This window comes from Budorcas taxicolor, chromosome 24, assembly GCF_023091745.1.
Source record: "Budorcas taxicolor isolate Tak-1 chromosome 24, Takin1.1, whole genome shotgun sequence".
NCBI classification, from domain to species: domain Eukaryota; kingdom Metazoa; phylum Chordata; class Mammalia; order Artiodactyla; family Bovidae; genus Budorcas; species Budorcas taxicolor.
In genome coordinates, this window is record NC_068933.1 from 33779159 (window position 1) to 33793946 (window position 14788).

At 34.8% G+C, this 14788-nt stretch overlaps 1 protein-coding gene across 1 annotated transcript in view; it reads right to left on the bottom strand.

The window, feature by feature from the left end:
• Nucleotides 1-3654: 3654 nt before the first annotated feature.
• Nucleotides 3655-14788, bottom strand: part of LOC128068335 (disintegrin and metalloproteinase domain-containing protein 2) — a 111996-nt gene continuing 100862 nt past the window's right edge. Inside the window, exons 17-22 of the mRNA XM_052661482.1 lie at nucleotides 10828-10905; nucleotides 10467-10599; nucleotides 6097-6117; nucleotides 5902-5913; nucleotides 4879-5038; nucleotides 3655-3688 (exon numbers count right to left, since the gene is read on the bottom strand). Of these exons, the coding sequence (XP_052517442.1) occupies nucleotides 3655-3688; nucleotides 4879-5038; nucleotides 5902-5913; nucleotides 6097-6117; nucleotides 10467-10599; nucleotides 10828-10905 (438 nt within the window). The remainder of the gene's footprint in view (nucleotides 3689-4878; nucleotides 5039-5901; nucleotides 5914-6096; nucleotides 6118-10466; nucleotides 10600-10827; nucleotides 10906-14788) is intronic.

Genomic DNA, 14788 nt, shown 5'->3' on the forward strand with positions numbered 1-14788 from the left:
ACAGAATGCCTTATGATGAAGCACAAAGAAGCCAGGCTCTGTGTGGATCAATCTCTCAGTCCCCTCAATTGCTCATCTTAAACTATCTAGTTCCTGACATGTTTCCCAAAGCAGAAGGGGAAAGGGGAAGGGGGAGGGGAACATAAAAGTATTTGTTACATTTCAAAAATGGGGGGAAGGGGAAAGAGCTATATCAATGTTCACTTCATTCAACTTCGTTGAGTGATGGCACTATGATGTTGCTTAAACCTGATAATACATGGACATTTGCACAGTGAATGCAAATACTGTTCATAACAAGGTCATAGCTTAGAAAGACAGATGGACTTCTGTTTGGTCAAAAAATAAAACATTGAAGAGCTATAAAAGATCTTCTGAGTAGTCAACTCTAGTTAGCAAAACATCCACGTTACAAAGCCCTTAATTTACAAATCTCATTATTCTTACACAGCTGCTAAAAATAGTTTCCAGGTATGAGTTTATATTTGTCTTATCCTTCAAAATCTAAGGACATAAGAAAACTTGTTTTTTTTTTTTTTAAAAAGAAAACCAGACAGGAACTTGATATGCTTTCCCTTCCTAGAATACCAGCTTTCAAGGCAAATATCTTGGTAGAAAGCTCCCAAATGTTTCTTCTGTTTCTTTGGTCTTCACTATTCATAAATTCACAGCAAAATTAAAACAAGCAGAAGGGCAGGGCTTAAGAATAGTCATGGAAAAAGTTCCAAAGTGAGGTTTTCTTCTTGTCAGTTGTCTGTATTTCACTTGTTCTGCCTGTTCCTGAAGAAGAAACTGAGTTAATAGAAGGTAGGAATCTTATGTTTCAGTAGAGAAGTCATTCTGGATCCATCTTCATCATTCAGTTCAGTTCAGTCGCTCAGTCGTGTCCGACTCTTTGCAACCCCATGAACCGCAGCACGCCAGGCCTCCCTGTCCAACACCAACTTGCGGAGTCCACCCAAACCCATGTCCATTGAGTCGGTGATGCCATCCAGCCATCTCATTCTCTGTCGTCCCCTTCTCCTCCTATCCTCAATCCCTCCCAGCATCAGAGTCTTTTCCAATGAGTCAGCTCTTTGTATCAGGTGGCCAAAGTATTGGAGTTTCAGCTTCAACATCAGTCCTTCCAATGAACACTCAGGACTGATCTCCTTTTGGATGGACTGGTTTGATCTCTTTGCAGTCCAAGGGACTCTCAAGAGTCTTCTCTAACACCACAGTTCAAAAGCATCAGTTCTTCTGTGCTCAGCTTTCTTTATAGTCCAACTCTCACATCCATACATGACTACTGGAAAAACCATAGCCTTGACTAGACAGACCTTTGTTGACATCATTACTCAATCATTTGAAAGGTTGCAGGAATCTATCACTTCAGCTCCTTCCTTCTTTCATGTGCTCATGTCGTTAAGACTCCAGTCCCCCTAAATATTTTTAATTTTACTTCATAGTATGTAAGTTATAAAATATCAGAAGAGTAAATATCACTCAAGGATTTTCTCTCTTTTGGAAAGAAATTAGGACATTTTGGGTTGTATGCAGGGTAGTTATATCACTTTAGGCAGTTACGACCTTTATTTGGAGATTGATTATGGCTGTAGGAGATGCATATGGGTGCCAAGTTGGCAAGGGCGATGACTTGTCATGGTTAATTTTATGTGTCAACTTGGGGATGTCCAAATGTCTGATATTATTTCTGAATGTGTTTGTGTGTCTTGGGAAGAGGTTCGTATTTGAATCATTAGACTGAGTGTAGCAGTCTACCCTCAGCAATTTTAGTAGGCACCATTCAATTTGTTGAGGGCTTGAGTAGAACAAAAAGATGGAAAAAGGTCAATCTGCTCTCTGCTTGAGCTGAGACATCTACATTCTCCTATCTTCAGACACCCATTGGCACTCTTGGTCCTCAGTTTTTGGACTCAGATCGAGACTTGCATAATTGGACTCCCATTTCTCAGGTATTGACTTGTATTGAATTACACTATTCATTCTTTCCCAGTTCTTCCCCTGGGAATCTTCCACTGCAGATGGCAGATCTTGGGACTTCCTGGGTTCCATAATCATGAGAGCCTATTCCTATAATAAGTTTCCTCACCCCTCCTTCCTCTCCCACCTATCTATATGACTCCTATTGCTTCTGTTTCTCTGGGAAACCCTGACTAACACATTTGTATTACTATAGCTTCTTCTTGAAGCTCTCCTCCTGAAGGCAGGAGGAGAAGGGGATGACAAAGGACAAGATGGTTGGATGGCATCACCGACTCAATGGACATGAGTTTGAGCAAGCTCTGGGAGATGATGAAGGACAGGGAAGCCTGGTGTGCTGCAGTCCACAGGGTCACAGAGAGTCAGACACAACTGAGTAACTGAACAATGAATAACAAAGCTTCTTTTTGTGTGTGCGTGCTAAGTCACTTAAGTCATGTCCGACTCTGTGATCCTAAGGACTGTACCCTGCCAGGCTCCTCTGTCCATGGGATTCTCCAGACAAGAACACTGGAGTGCGTTGCCATGCCCTCCCCCAGGGGCTTTTCCCAACCTAGGGATCAAACCCGCATCTCCTATGTCTCCTGCATTGGCAGGCAGATTCTCCACCACTAGCGCCACCACTATGATATGTTCTCCTTTATATTTACTAATGCTTTTTTAAAGCATTAGCGTTAAAGTCTATCAAACTTTCTTTTGTATAGAGTTTCACAGTATATATATCTTGTACTTTGAACCTTTATATATCTGAAATTGTCTTTTATTTTTATTTATTTATTATTATTATTTTATTATTATTATTATTATTATTTTACTTTACAGTATTGTATAAGCAGCACATATTTGAAAAATTTTTTCCAGATCCTAAGGTTTTTGTCTTTTGATTGGTTGTGGACCTGAGCTATAACATCACTATGTACCATTGCAACTTAAAATAAAACAGCGGTCTTTAATCACAGTATTGCATGTCTTATATTGTAAAATTTCCTTGTCTCATGCCTACTCATTAACAGAGTTAATGCTTACTAACAAAATTAATATGAGGTAACTTTAAAAATAAGAAATATGTAACATGCAAACTCATAAACATGTATTCCTTACAAATAAGTTATTTATGGTATTATATAATTTATATATGAAAACTATCTCTTCTTGACAGATGAAAGCCTTAATGTGCAAGTTTCGAATCCCAGATAATCAGTGCATGTTTGTTTTCTTTTCCATTTTTCCTGTTCATCAAAGATAATTACTCTGGAAGAATAAATGAAGGGGAAAACATCATCTATGTGATCAATCAAGTTAAAAATGATGATTAATTCAGCAAATGGTATGAGGTACTTATTTTGAAGTAGAGTTCTATCATGTTATTCACTTGTAACCAGCATTTGAATACACAAATGCTAAAGAATTAAGCATTATTAGAAAAAAAAATAGCACTGCAAGAAATGTTTTAAATGACAAGTTTATCATGTCTATGATATAGCTTACAATATTGAAAAATATCCTTCAATTTGATTTTTCTTATATGCAGCTATATTACTATCTTCATTTAATATACACTTATACTATTTCTATCTACATAATACTTTAAATTTTCTGTTTCTGTTCCTTCCTCTCATTCTAAAATTAGTTGATACTTACTGTGATGTCATAGACTCTTTGTTTTCCAGGCTACTCTTTGGGCTCGCTCTCACTTTCCAGTTGCCTATATATTTAAAAATAAAAATGATCATTTAAAACTGCATTTTCTTCAAAAATAGTTCTACAACACTCTATAGTATCTAGCAGTATTGAAACAGTTTTGAATCCCTAGCTGAGATTTGGGAGCAGCCACTACTTAAGAATGTCTCACCCCTGAGGGTATTTCTCAATGATAAGCAAGGCTAATATGAGAAAAAGAACAGTAATAAAAGTTTGCCTGGAAATGAACTCAGATCATATTTATGTATATAAAACATTATTAGCTAAATAGCTTTACATTTTTTTTTACCATTCACATTCTGCTCATTTTCCCACAATAAATTCTTCCAATATAAGAAAATTCCTTTAATATGTTTAAGTATTACCAGAATTATGAGACTATTTTATGTGCCACATATTATTTCAGCAGTTTTACATAAACTTTTCAAAATATTTCTATGAAATGTATTCTCTTTTAATTTATATTATCAATTTTAAATATGTTAATAAAGTTCTTTAAATGTTCTAATAAAATTCATTTCATCTTGAGTAAAATGAAAAGCATAGTTATAAAACTCAAAGGCAGAAATTATTTCATAGCAATTTCCATGAAAAGAAGTAAACCAATTTTAATATTTGTTTTACTCTTGAAGAATATTTTCAGATATTTATTAGGTTATTAAATAAAAAAAATTTTTTTCTGTAGAGTAGCCATGGCTATAACCTAGATTTTTCAGTTTTACTATTATATATTTTACTTTAATATATTTTTATTTATATTTTAACCTTTTCCACCTCTGGCGGCCTCTATTGAAGTTCCCTAAAGCCTAACTGCTCTCCTAAATTTCCATGCTATCTTTTAATAAAATGCGTTTGCAAAACTCTTTGAAATATATAAATATTAAAAAGTAAATAATGATATTTAATACATACTTAATAAATAAGATAAAATAGTAAAAGAAGATAATCATTAACCAGAAATCATTGCTACTTAAATTTACTCTTAACAGAGTCCAAGTTGTTTTAAGATTAAAAAGCATTATTATTGTTCATTATATTGATCATTAATATATTGCATATTAAATATACATGGAAAGATAAATATATAATCTGAATTACTACTGGTTGTATCACCATAATGTTATATATTGATAAGTTACTATGTAGGCCAACTAACTGTAAAAGTAACGGATCTTAAATATGAAATTAATATACTCATCGCTTGTATAATCCTCAGTTCTGCATTTTTTCCTTTGGAAATACACTTTTACCAGTGTGGCAATTAGTACACAGAGAATAATGAAAAAAGGAATGAATAAGAAAAATGGCCATCTTGTAGGTTTAGAACGGTAAACATTCTCAATGTAGCGACTATCTAGGAGAGAAAACACCAGTGATTTGAAAGTAACTACCAGGAATACAGCAAAACCATTTCTGCATTTTATTATAACTATTGGAATAAGAATTTAAAGCATTTAATAATTTTACAATTAACATTTTTATATGAAATGGATAAGTTGACATCATAAGTGCACAAAGTTAGACTCCTCTATAATAACACTTACATAACAGTCCTCTATTCCTTGCTTATTTATTAAGAACCTCCTATTCCATGTGGTTCTCTTTACAGATCAGTCTCATAATATAGATGAAAAGAATTATAGTGATTCAATTAAGAATTGAATTTTCCCTCAGTGCTCTATTTTTGGAAGAAATATTGCAAATTCTTTTATTGCATTGATATGTATTTTCATGCTTTATCTAAGAAACTGCTTATCTCAAGGTCATGTAGACATTTCCCATGTTTCTTTCAAGAACAGTGTTAGCTTCTACATTTAGATTTATCATCAATCCCCTATGAATTGTGGAGTAAGTTATAATTCTGAGATTCATTTGGTCTTATGTAGACATTCAGTTGTTAACATACAATGTTTTGAACTGACTTTCCTGCCCTTTTGAACTATTTTTGTCCTTTAGTATATAGTAACTGTATACTAAATCTATATTAAGTTCAGTTCAGCTGCTTAGTCATGTCTGACTCTTTGCAACCCCATGGACCGCAGCACGCCAGGCTTCCCTGTCCATCACCAACTCCCAGAGCTCACTCAAACTCATGTCCATCAAGTTGGTGATGCCATCCAACCATCTCATCCTCTGTCATCCCCTTCTCCTCCTGCCTTCAATCTTTCCCAGCATCAGGGTCTTTTCCAATGAGTCAGTTCTTTGCATCAGGTGGACAAAGTATTGGAGCTTCAGCTTCAGCATCAGTCCTTCCAATGAAGATTCAGGACTGATTTTCTTTAGGATTGACTGGTTTGATCTCCTTGCTGTCCAAGGGATTCTCAAGAGTCTTCTCCAACACCACAGTTCAAAGGCATCAATTCTAAGGCGACCAGCTTTCTTTATAGTCCAACTCTCACATCCATACATGACTACTAGAAACTCTAGTAAAGGCTCTTTTTTTAAAAAAATAAATAAAAAATAAAAAATATAAACTTACATATTTTAATTGGAGGCTAATTACTTTACAATATTGTATCGGTTTTGCCACACATCGACAGGAATCCACCATAGGCGTACTCATGTCCCCCATCCTGAAACCCACTCCCATCTCCCTCCCTATACCGTTCCTCTGGGTCATCCCAGTGCACCAGCCCCGAGCATCCTGTATCATTCATCGAACCTGGACTGGTGATCCATTTCACATATGATAATATACATGTTTCAATGTCATTCTCCCAAATTGTCTTACCCTTGCCCTCTCCCACAGAGTCCAAAAGACTGTTCTATACATCTCTGTCTCTTTTGCTGTCTAGCTTACAGGGTTATCATTACCATCATTATAAGTTCCATATATATGCGTTAGAATACTGTATTGGTGTTTTTCTTTCTGGCTTACTTCAGAAACTCTAGTAAAGGCTCTTAAACTCCCCACATCCTTGCTTCTACCCCCCAAAATAGTCTCTCACTGGATATAGGATAATATATAAAACTATATTATCCTAAGTTTGATATAAGGCAAGTAGACTACATCATCCTTCTTTGTTCTTTTCCAGAGCTCTTTGGTTATTTTAGCACTTTTGTGTGTATTTTAGAATCAAATTGTTGATATCTAAAATATTGCATGCTTTTATTATTGGGTATTTTGATCTATAGATTTAATTTGGTGAGAATTGACATGTTGGCAATAATAAACTTTTCCACAGATGAACATGGGATATTAATCCATTTATTTGTGTCTTTAGTATCTATCTGCATTTTTGTTTGTTTCAGTGCAAAAGTATTGCACATCTTTTGTTGACCTTATTCCTAATATTTTATATTTTGATAGTATTATAGATGGGACTGATTTCAAGTTGATTTTCATTTTACTGCAGCTAGTATATAGCAATACTACTGACTTTTAAACATTTTCTTTGACCTTTCAAAGGATTTTTATTACTTCTAAAAGTGTTCTTGTAGAATCCTTAGGATTTTTGATATAACTAATCATATTGTCTGCAGTCTAATCTCATTCTTTCTAATCTTTATGCTCCTGATATTTTGTTCTTTACTTATTGCACTGGCTAGGACTTAGAGTACAATACTGACATGGTGAGAGCACACTTCATTGCCTTGCTCTCAGTTTTTTGGAAAAAAATAGTTATAAAATATAAGATATATTAGCTAAAATCTTTTTGTTGATGCTTTTTTTTTTTTTTAGAAAAGTTTATTCTTAAATGTACAATAGGTTCCAAGACAACATTTCATTCTAGCTATAGGTGGCAACAGATATTATGGCAGGGAATCCAGGTGTTTAAACAGGAATGGAACTAAGGGTCATCATTGCCTCAGGCACAAGGAACAGCTTACTTTTTGCCAGATTTCTTAATTCCACCGGTGGCCAGGGGGCCTTTCCCTGCGGCCTTTGCTTTTAGCTCCTCGAGTTTCTTCTGCTCCTCCTTCTGCTTCTGTTTCAATGCCTTATCTTCCTCGTCCATCTCCTTGGCTTGCTTCTTGGGCTGCTTCAGGGGTTTCTTCTTGCCACCTTCGCGGGCCGACATGGCGCCTGCCGCCCTTTCCCCAGACCCTGCCACCCTGTTGATGCTTTTTTATATTGATTTTATATTAAGTTTACTTCTGTTGACAGTTTGTTGCCTTTTAAAAATTCATAAATAGTTGTTGAATTTTGTCAAATGACTTTCATGCAACAAATGAGAAAATGATATACTTTAAAATATTTATTAATTTTATAAATTGTACTGATTGACTTTCAAATGAGTGTTTGCATTTATGTTAATTAAATATATTGTTCTGTAATTTTTTCTTTGTTAACTTTCTTTTCTGGATTTGTCATTAGGGATATGTTTTCCTCAACCAATGAGGTGATAGGTGTCACTTTCACCACCGTTTTTTAAAATGATATTTCTTCCTGGCAAAACCATGCCAGAATTAACCTGTGAAAACTGTACATCTTGCTGCTGTTAATTTTGTTGGTTTTTAAAATCACAAATACACAGAACATGAAATTTTGGCTTTTGATTTCTTGGTTATACTCTTTATATTATACTATGATTTAGAATTCCTTTTCCACATGAAATAGCCCTTATAATACTTTTCACAGCTGAGTAGCTTTATCAGTATACTTGTTACCCATACTCAATTAGGATTTGAAGAACATATGTATTTTGATCATTTTCAGCCTGAGTTGATGTAATTCCTTAAAAAATGTGTGGATTTCTTATGTATCAAATGAAAAATACACTCCATTAAATGAGACCACATCCACAAATCTTTCTGACATATGTCTGTCTATACTAGACCCTTGTGAGGCTGCCATAAAATAATCTATTGTAGCCTTACTGTTTGTGAGTTTCATAAGGCAGTCCAATACAATACTTAAAAGGGCTTTTTGTATAGATGAAGGTGTCTAAGAAGCATCACTTTAAGGTTTTTCTGAGGTCTTAACAGAGGGGTTTAACATATGCTTGAAAATCTTTATCTGAGATCCAATTTTATTACTAAATATCTTAAGTTTAGTTGTTAGCCACATCTTACTTTTAAAAATGTTTTTCTGGAAGATTTCAGGAATAAAAATGTCCTATTTTCATGCCAAAAATGCTAACTCTTTTATGAATATAAATATACATTTTACTTGAAAATTTAACTTTTCCTGCATTATTAATTACTGTCTCCTTGCATTTTATCATAGGTAACTTCAGTTGCCCAACCTGGAAATCATTACAATTTACCTAGAAATTTTATTGACAAGAACCATGAATTCTATTTTTCACATTACCACAGGCAGCAAAGGTGCCTCACAATTCACCATTTCATAATAAATGCTCTCATTTCTCCAAATTCTAATAATGTGTTTTAAGCTGTCCTTGAATTGCTCATCAACAGTCCTCTTGAGACAATGTCAATGTATACTGATAGTCTTCAAAGGTTTCCTGTTCTGCCTTCCACAAACCATCCAATTCCAAAACTAATGGCACATGTTTTAGACTCTTGTTATACAAATATAAATACACCATCTAGAGAGCACTTGTGCAAGAAAGTACCCCCAAATTTAGGAACTTAAACAATCATTTCATTTGAATTTTGTGTGGCATGAGTTTGTGCAGGGTTTAGTTGCATGGTTGTATTTTTGTGTCTCAAAGTCAAATTTCAAATACAGCCAATCATCTTCAACAGAATGAGTATTCCAATAACGAGAGTTCCAAGAATTAGTATTCTGAAAAGCCCAATCAGAAGGCCAACTTGGATGCTAAGAAAGAATACTCTCCTCTTCTCATGGGGGAAAAGGCATGTGTGTGTATGGATAGAAGCAGTTAATTACAGTGAATCTGAAGATAAGCTAATTGTTCCCACTAAAATAGAAATAGCTTGATAATACATGTTATAATTTTTTAACAGTCTCTAATAAATGGTCTTAAATACTATACTTCAAAAGTTGGAATAAATGTGGAAATGTTAAGAACTAAGTCTGGCTCAAAATCTGGAGAAACTGGCTTTGCTTTTCTGTAAATATAAATTTTTGTATAAAAGTCCTAAGCAACACTGGATATACTGGTGTGCTCTAAAATCCACCTCTACTTTCAACAAAAGATTGTAGGAAATTACATTTCCTATGCTCCTGAACCTTCTGTCTTCTGGTTAGATTTAGCTGATGGGATTCATGGATTCACTGGATAAAATTTGGAGAGCAGGCAGACTGAAATTCTCATGGTATTGATCCCTTTCCATCTCCAGCATCTGCAGTTGTGTCTCTGCATCCTCTATACCTTCAGCTCTTGCTGAAGGGTACGTCTACCTGTCTTCTGGATCCTGGTATCCCTAACCATAGTCATATGTCATGACAGATGGCTTAGATTCCGGTTCTAGTCATACCATCTCCATTTATTGTCCTTTCAGCCCTACGAAGTGGTAATGGATTCCTGCATTGCTAATCTCTGCATTGCCTCACTGTTCTCTGATTAGATTTCATATCTGCTCTCATGCCTTACCCTCCCTCATGTTTTGTACTTAATTCCTTCTGTATGAAAGACTAAAGTGATTTCTGTTTTCTTGCCTGGGTCCCTACTGGCATATCTTATTTATAACATATATTTTGTATAACACGTTAGCCTCTGGAAGTAAAATAGCCATCTGTGGTTTATTATTTGATGTCCAAGCATAATCTAAATATAAATTAGTAGACAAAATATTTACCTTGTCAAATTTAACACATTAAAATATTGTCTGAATTATAATTTCAATTTGTTATCAATACTTACCGAGTGCACTAAGAGTATCAGGTCCATCAGTTAAAGAACGCATACCAGGTACACCAGGTACCGAGGGTGGAAAGTTGCCACTGTCAACGCTCCCACCTTCCCATCCTGGAACTGAATGTTGGCAATTTGGAGGTAAATATGAAGGGTTACAGTGACAGTTCTTTTTATTATTACACACCTGAAACAGGAGAAATATCACCTTATAAAGTTAGTAGCTACAATTATTTGTGTTCATTAAAATTTTGAAAAAATACACAGGTCAGATAAGGCTGATTTTCTTACCTGGTTTATGAATGTGTGTGTGTGTGTGTGTGTGTGTATGTATATGTGTGTTTATCTATGTGTTTGCTTTCCGAAGATCACTCTCAATGATATATACTCTGTGTCTCATAGTACTGATACTTACACCTTGATTGTTGCATTTTTCTGGATTACAGTCATAATTCAAGTATGAAGAATCTACACATTGCTTATTGCGGCAAACCTAAAAAAGGAATGTGCCAAAGTAAGTTAATTGAACCACCATTTGTACTTGGCATCTAACTAAAACGATTCCGTATTGTACAGACATAAGAGGCATTTATTTCATAATAAATATTAACATACTACTACTAAGTGGTTAATTCATAGTGCTACTGAGTTTCTAGTACTAGATGAGACTGATTATCTGAAAGTAAAACAAGAAATAAAAGCATCTTCTATGCTTATACTAGGATAGGAAGTACAGACATGAAATAAAAGCAAAGGTAATATGTCATAAAATACTATAATAAAGTAGTTTTATGAAATAATAAAAAACCAAGAATATATGAAGACAGCAAAACATTTTTATTGAGCCTTGATGTTGAACAGGACTCAATCAAGCATAGAAATGAAAGGCAAAGTACTTGTAGAAAAAGAATAAATCTTCAAAATGATTACATCATATCTACTATGTAACTTTTAAAAAATATTAAGGGCAGTGCAACTGTTACACAAAGAACATCCATTCAAACATTAACTAAATATTTGAGTCTTGCAATGCCCTTCACCCTGACAACACAGCAGTGAATAGCGATAACAAAAAACCCTTATATTGCTCATATTGCTGTAAAAGGTAAAGAAACACACACACACACACAATCTACATGTGATGTGACAGAAGTTTTTATGGGGGATATGTTTGTGTCTTGTAATCTTGATCAGAAAGTTGGTCTACAACTTGTAAACAATCAGTCATATTTAGAGGTTTAATTGGAAGATGGAAGGATGATAAAAAGGAAGTTTTGAAAAAGAGACTGCAAAAGTGAGAGAAAATATAGAGAGACAAACTAGAGCAACATTGCAGTAGTCTAGAAAAATGACAACCTAGAGTGAAACTGAGTGCATAGTGCTGTTGACCAAAAACAGTGGTTGTATTTGAGATAGAGTTAATTCACCAAGTTTAGTGATAAATTGTATATAAAGAATGAAAAGAGAGATAGGCAATGACACTGGGGTTTCTGGCATGTCTAACTTTCTTGGTTGTGGTACAACTGATGAGATAAGAAAGCTAACATAAAGCCCCAAATTATAGAAATATTATTTTTTGAGACTTCATTTTACTTGTACTGTCAAATAATACTGTGTACTTGAGATAAAATGAAAATCATTTTTGCACAGAAAATGTGAGATAATGTGATTTCACAAAAGTAACCCAAACCTGAAGCCAGCGATTCCCGCTGTGGTCATCAGTGGCAAAGGATGTAGGATTTAAGCGATTATATGCACCGTACACCAGTGACAGAATTAAAAGCAGATTTTTGCCAAATCCTGAAAAATTAATCTGGAGTGTGACATCAGCAAAACGGTGCACTGGGCACCCCAAGTGTTGTTCTCCCTTAGAGATGTTAGAGGAAGAGATGAAGAAGGAGGAGGAGGAGGAAGAGGAGGAAGGGGAAGAGGGGGAGGGGAAGAAGAACTGGCTAAAGCAACCCACAGGAGCTCTGGAAGTAGTCAGAGGACCACAACAGCTAAGCAAACGACCAAACAGATAGCCACACCAAAACATTAGAAAACTTTGTGGCATCTTGTTCACGCTGTGCCACTACCTCTGGTGTATGGCACAGTCTAGGTGTGGAGACGGCAGCAGCAGAGTTTCCAGAGGATATCTTATTTTTCATATTCTCATCTGTCTGGGAACTGCTTAAAGACTGGTTTCTGTTCCACTTGACTCAAATCTCAGCTAGACAGTGCTCAGGAAAACTAAGACTTGCAGACATGGGGGGGCAGAGAATGAATGGAGACATACTGTCGACAGTATAAGGCTCCAAGGCAACCATGGTGAGACTGTTTGGAAAAATAAAGCATCTAAAATGTCCATGTACACGGGCAATGAGAAAAGCCACAAAGACACGCATATTCACAGGAAAGATGCATATTCACAAAACCCTCAGACAAAACAAGTTTTCTCCTCAGGCTACTCTCAAGGCTCAGAGCACCCAAGAAATTACAAAAGGACTACCTGAGCACAGAGCCAGACTGTAAACTTGGGGAGAAGTGGCTGTGTTTTCTGAAGTCCAATTTTTAACAACTACAACAAAAAAATCACATCCTATCAAAAGAGGAGAAAAACTACGAAAGACTTTACAGTGGAGATAAGACAGTCTTATCCACAAGTGGTACTGGGAAAACTAGATAGCAGCACAAAAAGCAATACGATTAAAACATTCCCTCATAGTATTTATAAAAATAAACTCAGAATGGCTTAAAGGCCGAAATGTAAGGCCAGTAATCATAAAACTATTAGAAGAGAACATAGGCAGGATACTCTGACATAAATTGTAGCAATGTTTTCTTAGATAAATCTCCTAAGACAAAAGAAAAAAAATAAAAAAATAAATGAGACCTAATTAAACTTAAAAGCTTTTGCACAGCAAAGGAAATTATCAACAAAGCAAAAGACACCTATGGAATGAGAGAAAATACTTGCTAATGATGTGACCAACAGGATGTTAATATCCAAAACACTGTTGTTGTTTAGTAACTAGGTCATGTCTGGTTCTTTTGTGATCCCATGGACTGTAGCTTGCCATGCTCCTCTGTCCATGGGATTTTTCAGGCAAGAATACTGGAGTGGGTTGCCATCTCCTTCTCCAAGGGATCTTTGTAGCCCAGGAATCAAACCCACGTCTCCTGCATTGGCAGAGTTTTTTACCACTGAACCACCAGGGAAGCCCATCCAAAATATATAAATAGCTTATTCAACTCAATATCAAAACAAAAATAAAAACAAAACCAGAAGGCCAAATACACATATTTCCACATAAAATATAAAGTTGGCCCACAAGCCTATGAAAAGATGTTCAACATTTCTCATTATTAGAGAGATACAAATCAAAACTACAATGAGGTATCACCTCACACCTGTTTGAATGAGTTTCATCAAAATCTCTACAAATAACAAATGTTGGGGGAAGATGTGGAGAAAAAGAAACCCTTGTATACTTTTGCTGGCAATATAAATTGGTACGGCTACTATGGGAAACACTATGGAATTTCCTTAAAAAAGTAAAACTAGAACTACCATACAACCCAGCTATCTTACTCCTGGGTATACAACTGGAAAAAAGAAAGACATTAATTCAAAAAAATACAATATTGTAAAATTTAAAAAAATAAAATAAAATCTGAAAAAATATATATATTCCTCAACGTTCACAGCAGCACTATTCATAATATCCAAGACTCAGAAGCAATTTAAGTGCCTATCAACAGACTACTGGATTATAAATGTGATTTTAAAAATATAAAATCTATATAAATATATTTATAAATAATTGAATATTTATAAATAATATGTAATATTTAGAAATATGAATGTGGAATATTACTCAGGCATAAAAATAAGGAAATACTGTCGTTCTCAGTCATGTGGATGAGCTTAGTGAAATGAGTCAGATGGAGGAAGTAAAATACTATATGATATCACTTATATGTGGAAACTTAAAAAGGATACAAATGAATGTATATGAAAAATTGAAACAGAACTCTCCAAAGGAGAGATCCAAGTGGGGAGGGATAAATTAGGAGTATAAATTGTATAGTATAGTACAAATTGTATAGTATACAAATACTGACAAATGGTATAGTATATAAGGTGTTATTTATAATGTAGATAGGTGACAAAGATATACTGCATAGCATAGGGACTTATTATTTTGTAATAACCTATAACGGAATATAATCTGCAAAATACTGAACCACTATGACGTACACTGGGAACTAACACAATATTGTAAATCAATTATTTCAATTTAAAAGAATTAATGGAAAGTTCATTATAGGAAATGGAGAGTAATTGTATTTCAGATTTTCGTCCCTTTGATTGATCTTTCCTTTACTCTGTG